Raw genomic sequence first — 13,589 nt, 5'->3', positions numbered from 1 at the left:
AATGATAAATACAAATTAAATTAATTTAAACACATATTAGATCTCATTATGCTGAGTAATATAAAAATAATACTATAATTGTTACGCAGATATTCAGTTAAAACTTTATATTAAAGCAATAAAATTGTTAACCAGCAACTTTAAAATATGTAATTAACATTCATTCAATCACTGCTGCTGCTGCTGCTACTGCTACTACTGCTACTGCTTGATGACTTTGAACCCTTTTTATGTTTATACCCTTTATGCTTATGAGCTTTGTGCATGGCATAAGCACCAACACCAGCTCCAGCAACTCCAGCTACAGGGATACCATATTTCAGAGCTTTTTTGGCTTGTTTTCTTTGAGCTTTTGCTGCCTTACGCTGAACAATAACAAAATTTATTTATTTAATTATTTAATTAAAACAATAGAAATACTAATAATTAATGTTAATTTCATTTGTAAAATTTATTATTGTTGTCTATTACAGTATTATCCTATTTATACACAAACATATCAAATTATCCATCTCGGAGTATATCAAAACAACAAATATTATGAGATCCATATAATTATGGGTTATTAGGTCAATAATTAATTATATTATAATCATATTTAAATGTGAGAATATCACCTAAACTTTATTATTTAATGCTCAAATGATACGATTTATAAATATTATTATTATATAATGTAGGTAATTTTTCCATACTTAATTTAAAATTTAAAAAAATATTTATAATGAAGTAGATTTAATTAAAAACTTAGCAGATAGAACATATTATTACTTTAAGAAAAAATTTGATAATATGTAGTGCAATAGCGACATATAACTTGCATATAATATATGATAAACATAAACACCAAACCTAACAAATGACATGCATTATCTGAATATTATATTAGTGTATATAAATATATTATTTGTAATTATTATTTTTTATTACATTAGTATACAAACTTACAGGGCTAATATGTCCAGTTAGAGCATAATTAGTTAATCCTTGATTGATAGCATTTTTAATCGGTGAACTTGTGTGTTTCTATATTTAAAACAAATATATTCTATATTTATCTCATTTAAATATTACAATTATTAAATAATAATAAATCATATACTACCTACTGAAATAAATAACAATATTTGTAAGTAATATACTAAACACTTTCAGAAATAAATTGTCTTTACCAATTATCTAACACATTAAGTATTTTATAGTCATTTTAATTAAAATGTACCTAACATCAATCAAAACTTATTAATCAACTATTAGTAAAAACCACAATTACAAAGACAAAAAATTGTAGGTACAAAGTAAGATATTCAATAGTGTTTATTGACTAAAAAAATGTTTATGTTAGTAGCGAACCTGTAAATAAGGCGAATTATGTGTTTGACCAGGATAGGCACTATAACCAGAAGCATAAGGCGGAACAGTTCCAGGTGGTGCTCCAGGCATATGCATATGACCTGCTGATGGTATATGTCCAGGCGCATAGCTACCAGGCATAGGCATCTGTCCAGGCATGGGCATTTGTCCAGGGACTGGCATCTGTCCGGGCATTGGCATATACCCAGGTGGATTACCAGGCATTGGCATTGACGGACCACCAAACTGTGTACTTCCAGCAGAATTTATATGTATACTATGTAATTGTGCTTCTCCGTCAATAGCTAAATAAAACACACTTTGAAAAGGTATCCTGTGTTTCATTTCTGCGTAGTGGGATCCATTGAATGCAATCTAATATAATATACAATAGTAAGTTTAGAACAATTTAATTCTGCATGTTTGACAAAACAATCAAACTATTTATCCAAGCTCACTTTATAATCATAAGTATCGCACAATATATCCAATTTGAATGGCTGGCCTCGAATGAGAGCCACAGGTGGACCGTGAGTTTCCTCTACGCCCCAATTTTGTGCTTGAATAGAATTTCTGACAATCAAGTTGCGGTTGAAGTCTAAAGCGACAAATAGGGCGACAGCGTCTCGAGGAGCAACACTCGGACCTATTTGTAAATTTATGCAGACCCTACACAGACAATAACAAAATCAAAAAAAGATGCTAATATTAATTTGATATTTAACATATCACGATTTCATGGTAATATTGTATATTGATATTTACCTGTTTGAAGACGGGAATGATGTACCATGGAAGCTGAGCAACGTTCCTTGTTTTAAACCGTTTTGGATTGGTCCGATAAACGGAAGAGTCTGAAAACCATAATATTGAATGTGTTGATCAATATTACTATATACCTATTATTGATCGGTTAATTAACTAAATCGAATACTGTAAACAGCACACGAGCGCACTATTATTATTATATTACAGTGCCTACTAGGTACCTACTGTCTACAATATCGTTTGTAGTGATTGGTAAAAAAATAGTTGATACAAAATACAAGTAAACAACAGTAAGTTTAATATTATGGTGTAGGGAACTTACCGGATTGAGGAATGGAGCTTGAGCCATATTGACGGGAATGAACGGAACAACGGCGTGAACAGAAAACTCGAATGATTCGACTTTGGACGAGATCTAGAACTTTGGTTGCGAGAAGTACTGCAAACAGTGCGTCGTCAGAAATGAATCATCTAGCTTATATAGCACACGACGAACGGTCGAGCGCAGAGATCGACTACGATCAACTGTGGTGACTAGTCACTGTAATATTAAGTCTATGTAATGACTCACCATTCACGGCCGAATGTCGCGACTTCGCGAACTTGTTTATAGTTGTGTGACTTGTGATGATAAAAGATTTTTGTTTATCATCGGAGACGAATATCATGAAGTGTGGTGGTCGGTCCACGTTGACGTCACGAACGCTGAATTGACGTCACTATATTATGGCGGTGTGTGTGTGTGTGTGGGAAAATAAGAGTAACAGGCGAACCGGTTCCGTGGTATAAAATATAATAGGTAATAGTGTTGAAATGTTGAATATTGGATTGTTTAATAAAGTCACTTACAAGTTACAACGTTCTAAATAAATCATTAGACGATGAGACAGATATCGATGATATCTTACGATAATTTCAAATATTTAATTGTGAGGACAATTGGGGGCTGACTTCTCCACCACAGATATTTTATTATAGATAAATGTACAATTTCACACCACAAACCCCCTAGGGCTTAACCCCGAGAATGTGTCACTCGACTATACTGACGATCTTCCAAAACGTTTTAGGAATTTACAAAATAGGTATAAATTTGCATGCGGTTAAGAACGAGAACGTCATACCTGCGCAAATATTCTCTATCCTTATAATAATAGTTTTTAATGTTTAGCATAGGCCAGTCGTGCGCATACTGGCCATACTCCGATTTCAGGGGCAGCCATAGGTGCAAAAAAGGTGGGGCTTAGGGGGCTTAATTCCCCTAAAAACTAATGATTTAACTGCATAATACATTGGAAATCCAGTGTAAAACTGAGCTATACAGTCCCCTAAAACGGCCAAAACTTCTCCAAATTTCAAACACTATTTGCGCCCATGTGGGCAGCACATAAGCGCATTTTTATTTTAGGTATCAAAATTAAAATTGTATTAGTTAAACGTTGTTTTGATTAAGTTTTATTGAATAAGATGAACTTTTCAAAAACTCGAATTTATTTTCAGATTTGTTAACAATCATACTATAATAATTACAATTTAAAATTACTGTTCCTGATAAATATATTAATGGATTTGTATTTTAAAGCTGCGATTCTATATCAATTTTTCTTATTTTAATCTACTTATTTTGTGAAAATTTAACTTTAAAGAGATAAAAACTTACCGAGGCCTATAGGCTATAATTAAATGTTTTAACAGCCGTGAATCCGTGATTACCTAAAAAAAAGTTTAGTAGTAGGCAGTACCGTAATTGTGGGGCACACTCGCCCCTTGACAATTTTTTGAGGGATAAACGTATATGTTTTAACCGGGGGGAGGGGTGTCAGGGTTTTGATAATAATAAATATATTATATTGTCCTCCCTAGATTTTTTCCAAGTTACGCCACTGGGAGTTGGTATCACATGTTGCCTCTGTGCACGCCTATTATATAAAGACATCTAGTAAAGTGACCACATTACTAAATTATTTCTTCAACGTTTTCCTCATATCACTATCGTTGTTAATAATTTAAAGGTTTCAACGTTATCTACGTTATTATTTTGTCAATTTGTCACGAATTTATATAAAACAGAAAATACTCAATAATATTATGATTTATTACGTATGGTTTTCTTAATTATTATTTTTATTATTAGGTTGGGAATTTATGTGCTGGAGATTACAATGCATTATAACTAGCTATAGGTATTATTTTTTCGTCGAAAATTATTATAATTTATCAAAATATAAAAGCACTATACAACTTGATTCTCGATAGGTACAGAGAAGAACTATACAGTAGTAAACTAATAACTAGTAGGTAAAGAATGATATGCATATTTGTTTTTAATATAAATAAGTTAATATAAATATATGCAATATGCTATTTTATTTATGTTTTTGGTACATCCCCAAGTTGTTTACCCAAATACGCCTCTGAATTATAATTATAAATTATGAATTGTTTGCATTTTGTATGTTTTTTTGTGGTAGTCAAAATATTCCAGGTAAGATTTAATAAGAATGTAAGATAGGTATAGGTATATAAGATATATATTTCTTTTGTGAAATGATTAAATTAAATAGGTACAAAGTTTTACTGCATATTTTGTTACCTATTTTACAAAGCCTCATGCGACAAATTTAAACTATTTTTAATAATTATTAATATCATAATATTGAAGAATATTTTTATATTCTTAACTTATCGCTTTAAATTACTATTTCACTGATAAACCATATGGCATATACCTATAAATTATCAAATTACTTCTTATAACTTATTTTTTATTTTTATTTATTAATTTATACTATTCCCCGAAAATTAGCATGATCAGCGAGTGGGCTCTCCTCGTGTTTAACATAATTGTTTATATAATTAGATATATTTACAACATAACAAAACATAGGTATAGTTCAGTTGTTCAGTAGTTGCATTAAAATATTAATACATTATCGAAGATGGCGTAGGCACTTGTCGAATAATGTTAAATGTTAATTGACGTAACTATATTTAAATATAATTATTAAATACATAAGTGCCGGTTAAGTTAAGTAATAAAAATATATTTTATAATTTATGAGTTATGATACATATTCATGATTTATACCCATATTTGAGCCATGTATGCCCCAGCTATGTGCCCCAGTATTTCTAACAAGTATCAAAATAGTGTTAAACTTTCAAATTTCAAGCAAAACTTCCTTTTGGAAATATGAAGTATAAAAGTTTAAAAATAACTAAAAAGAAGTAAACAATAATATCATTTCTTTTGTTTGACAGATGCTTACTTATCTTCAAATTCGGTCAGGGCTGAACTTAAGGGTCACAGGGCACCAAGGCAACTACTAAAGAAGTGGCCGTTTAAAAGTAAATTATTAATTAATAAAAATTGCTTTTAAAAATGTATAAAATACGGTTCCAATACTGACTTTATATATCCATTATTTCATTTTGCAAATTCATTTTGTTACCCAATATGTGCCTAATTAAACAGTGATAATTTATAATGTATTGCCTTCCTAAAAATGTATTTAAAAAAATCAAGTTCTGTTGAATGTTTTAGTGATGTACTGATGTAGGTAGGTACAGGTTATCTAATCTGAAAAGTATTGTAGTTAACACACACATTTATATGATTAAAAGTAAAATGAAATGTTTGATTTGTCACAAAACAACAAGTCCATTATTTTTAGGATGCAAAAAAAAAGAATGTTTTTAATTTCTATAAAATATTATTAGTTCTTACCAACCCCACGGGTGTATCAGATAATCATTATCTAATAATTAATTAATTTTTTATTAATAGCTACCGAAATGTGTTGAAAAAAGTTCATTGGCGTTGCCATTCATTGCTAAAAAATATGCATATTATTTTTCCATTAAATTCATAAATTTTTAAAAATATAGTTTTATATGATTACGTTGATTTTGGACACATACTTGTGTTCTGGTATTCATGTATAACATACATTGTATATTATTATAAAAATAGAATGTTTCAAATTTATTGACAGAAGTCATTTTTCAAATTGTATACTAATTAAATAGATTCAGTTCATAACATAATTATATACTTTAATAAAGGACAACATGCATAATAAATTAAAATGTGTAATTATTATCATCATTATTTTTTTTGTACATACACACACATATATATATATAATATAACAAGAATAACAATAATATGTTGAACACTTATAATACACCTTAATACCATATATTAGTTTACATTTGTAGTATACCAATATTAACTTGTCAATACTTGATTTTTGTTGAGTTTTCTAAATAAACCATTTTCTATACACATAAGTTCATCATAAGAACCTAATTCAACTATTTTTCCATTGAATATTACAGCCAATTTATCTAAAATGAATGAAAATAAAACATCAATTGAATTTATAACTTAATAAATAACTCTACAGTTGTGTTTAAACATTAAATTTATAATTAATGTATTAAGTATATTACCTGCATTCTTAATAGTAGATAACCTATGTGCAATTGTCAATACAGTTCTTCCTTTTGAAACTCTCTGCAACGCTTCTTGAATTAACTTTTCACTCTCCGCATCTAATGCACTGAATTAATTTTATCAATTAATTAAAACAAAAAAATTATAAATCTTTTATAACTTTAAAATCAATGACAATAATAATTACCTTGTAGCTTCATCTAATAATAAGATTTTAGGATTTTTTAGTAATGCTCTAGCAATAGCTATCCTTTGTTTTTGGCCACCTGACAATAGAACACCACGTTCTCCAACAACTGTATCAAATTTTTCTGGAAATGTTTTCACGATAAAATCATAAGCATTTGCTTCTTTAGCAGCATCAATAATTTCATTATCTGTAACACTTTCACGGCCATATGCAATATTTTCTTTAACAGTCCCAGAAAATAAAATCGGCTCCTATAAATAATAATAACTGATAAATTTAAGTAGTAGTATTAAGACTTTTAGAGAAACCATTGTAACTTACTTGACTAACTACTCCAATATGACTATGTAACCAAATTGGATCATACATTTTTAAATCTGTTTTGTCTAAACACACTTGACCACTTTGTGGATCATAAAGTCTTAATAATAAATGACCTAATGTACTTTTACCACTACCACTATGGCCAACTAATGCATATATCATACCACTAGGTATTTCTAAGTTCAATCCATTAAGAATAGGTGCGTCTGGTCGATTTGGATAATTAAATACAATATTCTGGAAACTTATATCACCTTTAGGATCAGTCAATGGTTTTAGCCCACCTGTAAAATCAATATTTTTATATATAAACTAACACTTAACATTTAATGTATATTTAAGTTAGTAATACTTAAAATTAAAAAAATTACCAGAAATAGGTATTGATGGTTTACGATCAATAATTTCCCATATTCTTGATGATGCACCCAAACCTCTATTAATGTCAGAATAGAATGTTGATAAACCACCAATAGACACTCCCGTGTAAGCGGCATATAATAAAAATGAGCTCAATTCTCCAACACTAATGGCTTGTTCACTGACCAACAATCCACCACTGTACAATACAGATATAATTATGAAATTACCGGCAAATCCTGTCTAACAAACAATTAATTCAATGAACATTTAATATGGTACAATAATGATAGTTTATAAAATATGAATAAGTATTAAAACAATGATTCAAAGTTAAACTTACCATCCCAAAAAACAACCCTCTCATGAATGATTCTTTAATAGAAAGCTGCAATACTTCATTCATTTTTTTTTCATACAAAAACATTTCTTTTTTTTCTTGGCTAAATGCTTTTACAGTTCTGATATTTGATATTTTTTCTTCAGCAACTTGATTTGTAACAGCTAATGAATCCTAAATTATCAATACTCTTTAATTGTCTACTTAATAAATACTAAATAGTAAAATATTATTAGAATAATAAATATATATATAGTATACAGTGTCATTACAAGAATGTACTTGTTTTTAGCTGAGAAACTATTAAAATTGAATATTATCATTATAAATGCCATTAAAATATTATATGAACTGAAAACTATAAGATTATAAGATTTATAAGTATGTCAGCTAGACATATTTCACTATTTAAGCTATGAATAGACACTTGACATTTTTGAATTTAAATTTTTAAATAAAAATTTATGGTTTTTCCTCAATCAATACAAGTAATTTTGTGTGATTCAAAAAAATAAATTACAAGGACTTTAAACTATTTTTTTGTTTCACTTTAATATATATTATTATTTTCTAAACACATATTTTAAAAATATTCAGACTAACTTTATTACATATTATGTATTGACATGAAAGTAATATACTAATATGCAATATTTTTGGAAGAAATTAGTTTAACCCATTGGTCTAATACAGGAATGAGCAGCTCAAAGTTACTAAAAGGTAAATTTTTAGAACTTTAAAATCTAGCAAGCATCATCTAAAGCAATGGTCGGCAACCGTTTTTGGACTTTCGGGCCACACTCACTAATTAAAAAGAGTTGGTGGACCAGATAAAAATATAAATTTTGCACTCCTAAATTATTTACTATGAAAAAAAAATATTGTTTGAAACTTTGAAATAATGAAATGAATAAAAAAAAATGTTGTAGTTCTAAGATTTAAAGTGGGCCGTACACAATAACGGTGCAGGCCGAATGCAGCCCATAGATCGCCGGTTACCAACCACTGATCTAAAGCTAAGTTATAATAGAAAAATAGAAAAAAAGAAAAATGTTTTGTATCATAATATATACCTGTACAGATCGTGTAATTTTTCGTACAAAACGTCCATATATCACAGCCAATGCAGCAATTGGAGGCACTATGGATAAGCCAACCAAAGCTAATTTTGGAGATACAAAAAACTAAATACATAGTATACATAAAACATTATTTGTCACACTAAAGAATTAAGTAATTAGTAAAAAATTGAAATTACCATAAAAGAAACACCACTGGCAACCATTATACTAGAACGCAGTCCATCAGAAATATTAGTAGTGATGGTTTGGCTTACTAGTAAACAATCAGATGATAGTCGATTAATAAGTTCTCCGGTTCTATGACGATCAAAGTATGCAGTTTCTTGTGACAACAGGGATTTAAATAATAATTCTCGAAGTGTTTTTGTTATTTTGTAACCTTATAAATAAAATTAATATAATTAATAATAAAAAAAACAAATAAATTCATAAGATACATAAAATACATAAAATCAATAAAAACTAAATTGAAATTTCTTTTTTCTTTTTTAATTTAAATATATAATTATCTATTATTAATTACACGTGTAAAACACATATATTTGATTTAACTGTAATGGTACAAAATCATATTTTAAGGCTCTAAGCTCACAATTAAAAATGAATGTATAATTTTTACATAAAAATTATTCAAATAATATTTGTACAGTCCTATGATAAATAAGACTATGTTTTTGGGTAGAAGACTGGTAAGTACCAGTAGAATATTATCTATTAATTAGATACCTATTTAACCTAATTTATGCAATGTAAGGAAGTGAAATTTAAGAAAAAAAAGTATGATTGAAATGGGAGTTAAAGGTGTTCTCTAGGGCCCTAGGTATACATTAGTACAGCTAATATTTATTATAAAATATATATAATTATCTACCTTAAATTTAAAGTATATTAATATATTATAATCATTTAAAATTAATATTATATACACAAAATTGTTAGAAAAACAAATGTTATTATATATTTAAACTGTAGTATTATAGATTATTAAAATATATGCAAAGAAACAAATTGTTCAATATGGTTACCAGAAGTATTCATTAAATATATGCGTCCAAAATTGCAAGCAGCTCCAATTACAAATATAGGTAACAGTATAGTACATATTGTAATCAATTTAGATTGAGCTTCTGTGATATCAGATTTATAAATTATATCAACAATCCGTCCAAACGAAAATGGAATCGCCATCGTAACTGCACTAGATACTAATAAAAAACATACAGCACCTGAAAAAGTAATAAGAAAAATAAGTCAACAATATAAACTTATCTATTTCTACCATATTTCACTTGCATATGAGCTTATTTTTTTCTGGTTTAGCAAGCGAATACAATCTCAGAAACTTGGATTCAGAAAATAATTTCTTTGATTCCTTCGTTGTACTTTTTGTGCTCATCCATCGTACAGTTTCATTAAATAAAGGCTTTCGTGCCCTACAACGAGGGATTTGAACTGTAAAATTGAGTTGATAATGAATGGGCAATTTAAATTTTGTACACAAGCTGTAACGCAATAGGCCAAACGTCATATTGCACAGTAATTCAACTACTGTAAGTAGTTATTGTAAGTAACAAAATTATATAAAATATGTGTAATGCAATAAATCTAAATACTAAAGCAACTAACTATATATATATATATATGTCACTAATAATAATTTTATAATTAATTAAAAATGTAATACTAATAAAATATGAAATAAAAACATATTAACTATTAACTAGTAACAGTAATAAATATAATATTGTAATATTATATTTAATCTATTCCGTGATAATAGTCACAAGTGATTAGTAAAATTGTACTCGGAGCTGTAGACCGATAACTGATAGTAAACTATGATAACGTTAAGAAACGGTCACAGAATATTCTGTGAAACGGTTGTCAATATATTATGTCTACATTTCAGTGTCAGTACTCTGCAGTAGTGTCACCAAAATCTAAAAGGCGACTGAGTCTGTCTTACGAGTGTTGACGGATAGCTAACAACTAATTGTATTACTTACACCTATTAATCTATTCTACACTTCTGCAGTTTACTTATGTATTTTGTTGTCATTATTCTGTACAGGTACAGTACTATAGTGCCCGATGAGTAAATTTTGGCCACGAATTAAGATATATTTTAATTCGTGGTTCTAGCCCACCAAGTTTAAGAGCTTTTATTAACCCAAAACCCGGTAAAAATGTTAAATGTTTTTGAACGACAAAGTTTAACACTTAATCGTTAATCTACCGAAATCTAGTCACAACTAAAAAGTTAAACTCGGTATTCGGTAACTCTGAACTCACCGGTTTCTACTTTCTATCTGCACTTGATTCCGTATCGTGTTAGTTAAAAAAAATAAAAAGTATCCATTGACTATTTCATGAATAACAGAATAAAAAACATCCAGATTGTCATTTTAAACATACGAATTATATAGGTACTGATCATATGGGCACATGTAAGCTCCGCCATAAGTACCTTTTTTTACTGTAAACTCCTCCAGAAAAAAAAATAGGTAGGTAAAATTGGGTTCATATAATAGGTGCTAAAAATTTTATGGAAAATTCAAAATGCATGTAAGTCCATGATTTTAAAAATATAAAAAGATACATTATTAAATTTTATTAAATGTTTTCTATTTGTAAGTGTATGCAATATTTAAATACAACAGTAATTAAAAATTAAATTGTTTTGTAGTTATATATTATATAAATAGTGCTAAAATCACCTATTGATTAGTCTGTATACAATATTTGCACAAATTATTTCATTAAATAAATTAAATTATAATTTAACATATATGTTATTCTTAAGACGATTGAATATTTGTATTATTTTCAACGTATTATTTTGTCACGTTAAGCAGTGACTGATCTATATTTAATCAATCATGTAGAATAATTAATTTAATTAATACTAGCTCTTCACACATCATTGTGTTTTGAAATAAAACCTCTATGACTTTGAATTTTGAACTTTTGAAGTGTTCATATTAATTTATTAATTTTAAATAAGCAACTATATTAATATTCGTTCAACATTAACGAAACAATTAAAGTGATAGTTCCAAACTGCTTTGCATAACATTGCACATTTGCACAATTATAATGGAATATATTATTTGATTATTATATAGGTATTATCTCACGACTTACCACAAACTTTTCACATTAATACCGCTATTTTTAAAATTTAAAATTAAATTCTATAAGAAATTCTTATAATGTATGCCTGTTGTACTTTCTTTCAGACCGTCCAGCCATCCTCAATGACCACGGGTAAACTCGTTGTCATGTTAACCAAAATAATGATAAATCGGTTAATAAATATTCATTTTGTTTCTATACTTAATTATTGTTGATTTAACGACATTTTCTAACAAAGCTTTTTTTATATACGGCTTTTTTAATAATATATTTTATAAACTTCCACTATTGTGCCTTTCTAACAATCTTCTACAACTTTGACAAAGTTGTGTAAAAATTTAAATTAACTTATAGTCTTGATACATAAAGTGGGAGTAATATTTCAACCATTTTTTTACTTCCCTAATTTTTTTAATTATTAGAAACATAGAAATCCAAAAATCCCGAACACATACCTACATGATTATAAAATGAATCGCCACTGCAAACGTCAAAAATAACATCGTATACGTTTTATTAAATAATATATAGATATGTTAAAAATATTAACGTTTTATAATTAATTTCAAATTCTACACTCAGTTAATCGGTAGTGCACAGACTTATCCTGTCACTTTTATATTGCTGTTCTCGAGCCGTTCGCCAAGTATATAGAATTGTCCCCGACGGCTTCAGGCTCATACCATAATCACGGTAACAATTAATGCTGCAGAATGGAGCATTTCTTCGGTACTGGTTATAATGTATTATAGTTCCCCGTCAGAAAGGTAAAGCAGGAATTCTGCCCGGCGATTTTATGTCCGTAAACTTATTACCGTATTGTTTGGGGGGTTCCAGTCGTTTCATAGATTTTATTGAGGACAAAGATGGCCAAGGTGACTGTGAAAGACTCCTCGAAGTCTTCAGAGATAATTCATGTACACCGTTCCCGGATACTATTTGTCGTGAACTCCGGCGAACATAGTTGGATTAGGTATATGTCAAAGCGCTGAATTCTCATCAGCCGGTACCTTACTACACGATCAACCGAACTGAATCCGGGACTGGATACCCACAAACGTCTTCAACATTCATAATTATTCATGTATTATATGATCGTCTTGACACTGACCGCGAATTTCGATAACGTACAAATCTACAAAATTGAATACAAAATTAATCGTTTTCTGTGTTGTTAATTAATAGAATACAAATCTCGTTAGACGTTGAAATGTGAATATTTTAATGATTTACGCGTTGGTTGTGTATGGATGAATAAACATTTTATAAGATTACTGATGACCGTATTAATATTATTATTGTAAAACATATTTTTTTAAGATTATTTCTGAGAAAAAATTCTTATCATAAATATTTGTATAATTTACGGAAATAATGACTAAAAACGAAAATAAAAATTGGTAAACAACTCATATTATGTATAGTGAAATGGCGCTTAATCGACTTACATATTCGTAATAGGAATAAAAGAGAAAATGCTTTCCTTCACACACGGGGTGGCTAATATAATGTTCGTTAATTCTGCAATAAAATATAATTTTAATTCATGTCCAGTCGTCGCCGTTGGTTTGATCTAAG

The 13,589-nt window shown here is 28.6% G+C and overlaps 2 protein-coding genes across 3 annotated transcripts; both read right to left on the bottom strand.

Moving 5' to 3' along the window:
• Positions 1-113: 113 nt before the first annotated feature.
• On the bottom strand, positions 114-2,837 carry LOC113548403 (galectin-9B). 2 transcript variants are annotated; one of them, XM_026949267.1, is made up of 7 exons: positions 2,693-2,837; positions 2,444-2,560; positions 2,119-2,207; positions 1,812-2,022; positions 1,354-1,728; positions 949-1,026; positions 114-365 (listed from the first exon to the last, which is right to left on the bottom strand). In XM_026949267.1, the coding sequence occupies exons 2-7, from the start codon at positions 2,468-2,470 to the stop codon at positions 165-167; spliced, it is 981 nt and encodes a 326-aa protein (XP_026805068.1). In that variant the 5' UTR covers positions 2,471-2,560; positions 2,693-2,837; the 3' UTR covers positions 114-164. The 2 variants fall into 2 exon arrangements, with proteins under 2 accessions (XP_026805068.1, XP_026805069.1); XM_026949268.1 differs by lacking the exon at positions 949-1,026 and having other exon boundaries at positions 2,444-2,764.
• Positions 2,838-6,253: 3,416 nt separating this feature from the next.
• Positions 6,254-10,546, bottom strand: LOC113561230 (ATP-binding cassette sub-family B member 10, mitochondrial). The gene is made up of 10 exons (XM_026967532.1): positions 10,170-10,546; positions 9,902-10,102; positions 9,053-9,255; positions 8,868-8,978; positions 7,798-7,968; positions 7,466-7,697; positions 7,092-7,378; positions 6,768-7,021; positions 6,577-6,686; positions 6,254-6,471 (listed from the first exon to the last, which is right to left on the bottom strand). Exons 1-10 carry the CDS (start codon positions 10,402-10,404, stop codon positions 6,353-6,355), a joined length of 1,923 nt encoding a protein of 640 aa, XP_026823333.1. The 5' UTR covers positions 10,405-10,546; the 3' UTR covers positions 6,254-6,352.
• Between the last annotated feature and the right edge of the window lie 3,043 nt (positions 10,547-13,589).

Source organism: Rhopalosiphum maidis, chromosome 4 (assembly GCF_003676215.2).
Source record: "Rhopalosiphum maidis isolate BTI-1 chromosome 4, ASM367621v3, whole genome shotgun sequence".
Classification (NCBI taxonomy): Eukaryota; Metazoa; Arthropoda; class Insecta; order Hemiptera; family Aphididae; genus Rhopalosiphum; species Rhopalosiphum maidis.
Note: the sequence above shows the minus strand (reverse complement) of the source record. Positions and strands in the feature narration are given on the sequence as shown.

Coding starts and splice junctions, on each gene's coding strand:
- LOC113561230 (XM_026967532.1), bottom strand. CDS start 10,404: ATGACGTTTGGCCTATTGCGTTACAGCTTGTGTACAAAATTTAAATTG. Junction 7,969..8,867: donor AAATTACACGATCTGTACAG/GTATATATTATG, acceptor TTGATAATTTAG/GATTCATTAGCTGTTACAAA. Junction 6,472..6,576: donor ATCTACTATTAAGAATGCAG/GTAATATACTTA, acceptor CATTCATTTTAG/ATAAATTGGCTGTAATATTC.
- LOC113548403 (XM_026949267.1), bottom strand. CDS start 2,470: ATGGCTCAAGCTCCATTCCTCAATCCG. Junction 1,729..1,811: donor GCGATACTTATGATTATAAA/GTGAGCTTGGAT, acceptor ATATTATATTAG/ATTGCATTCAATGGATCCCA. Junction 366..948: donor TAACTGGACATATTAGCCCT/GTAAGTTTGTAT, acceptor GTTATTGTTCAG/CGTAAGGCAGCAAAAGCTCA.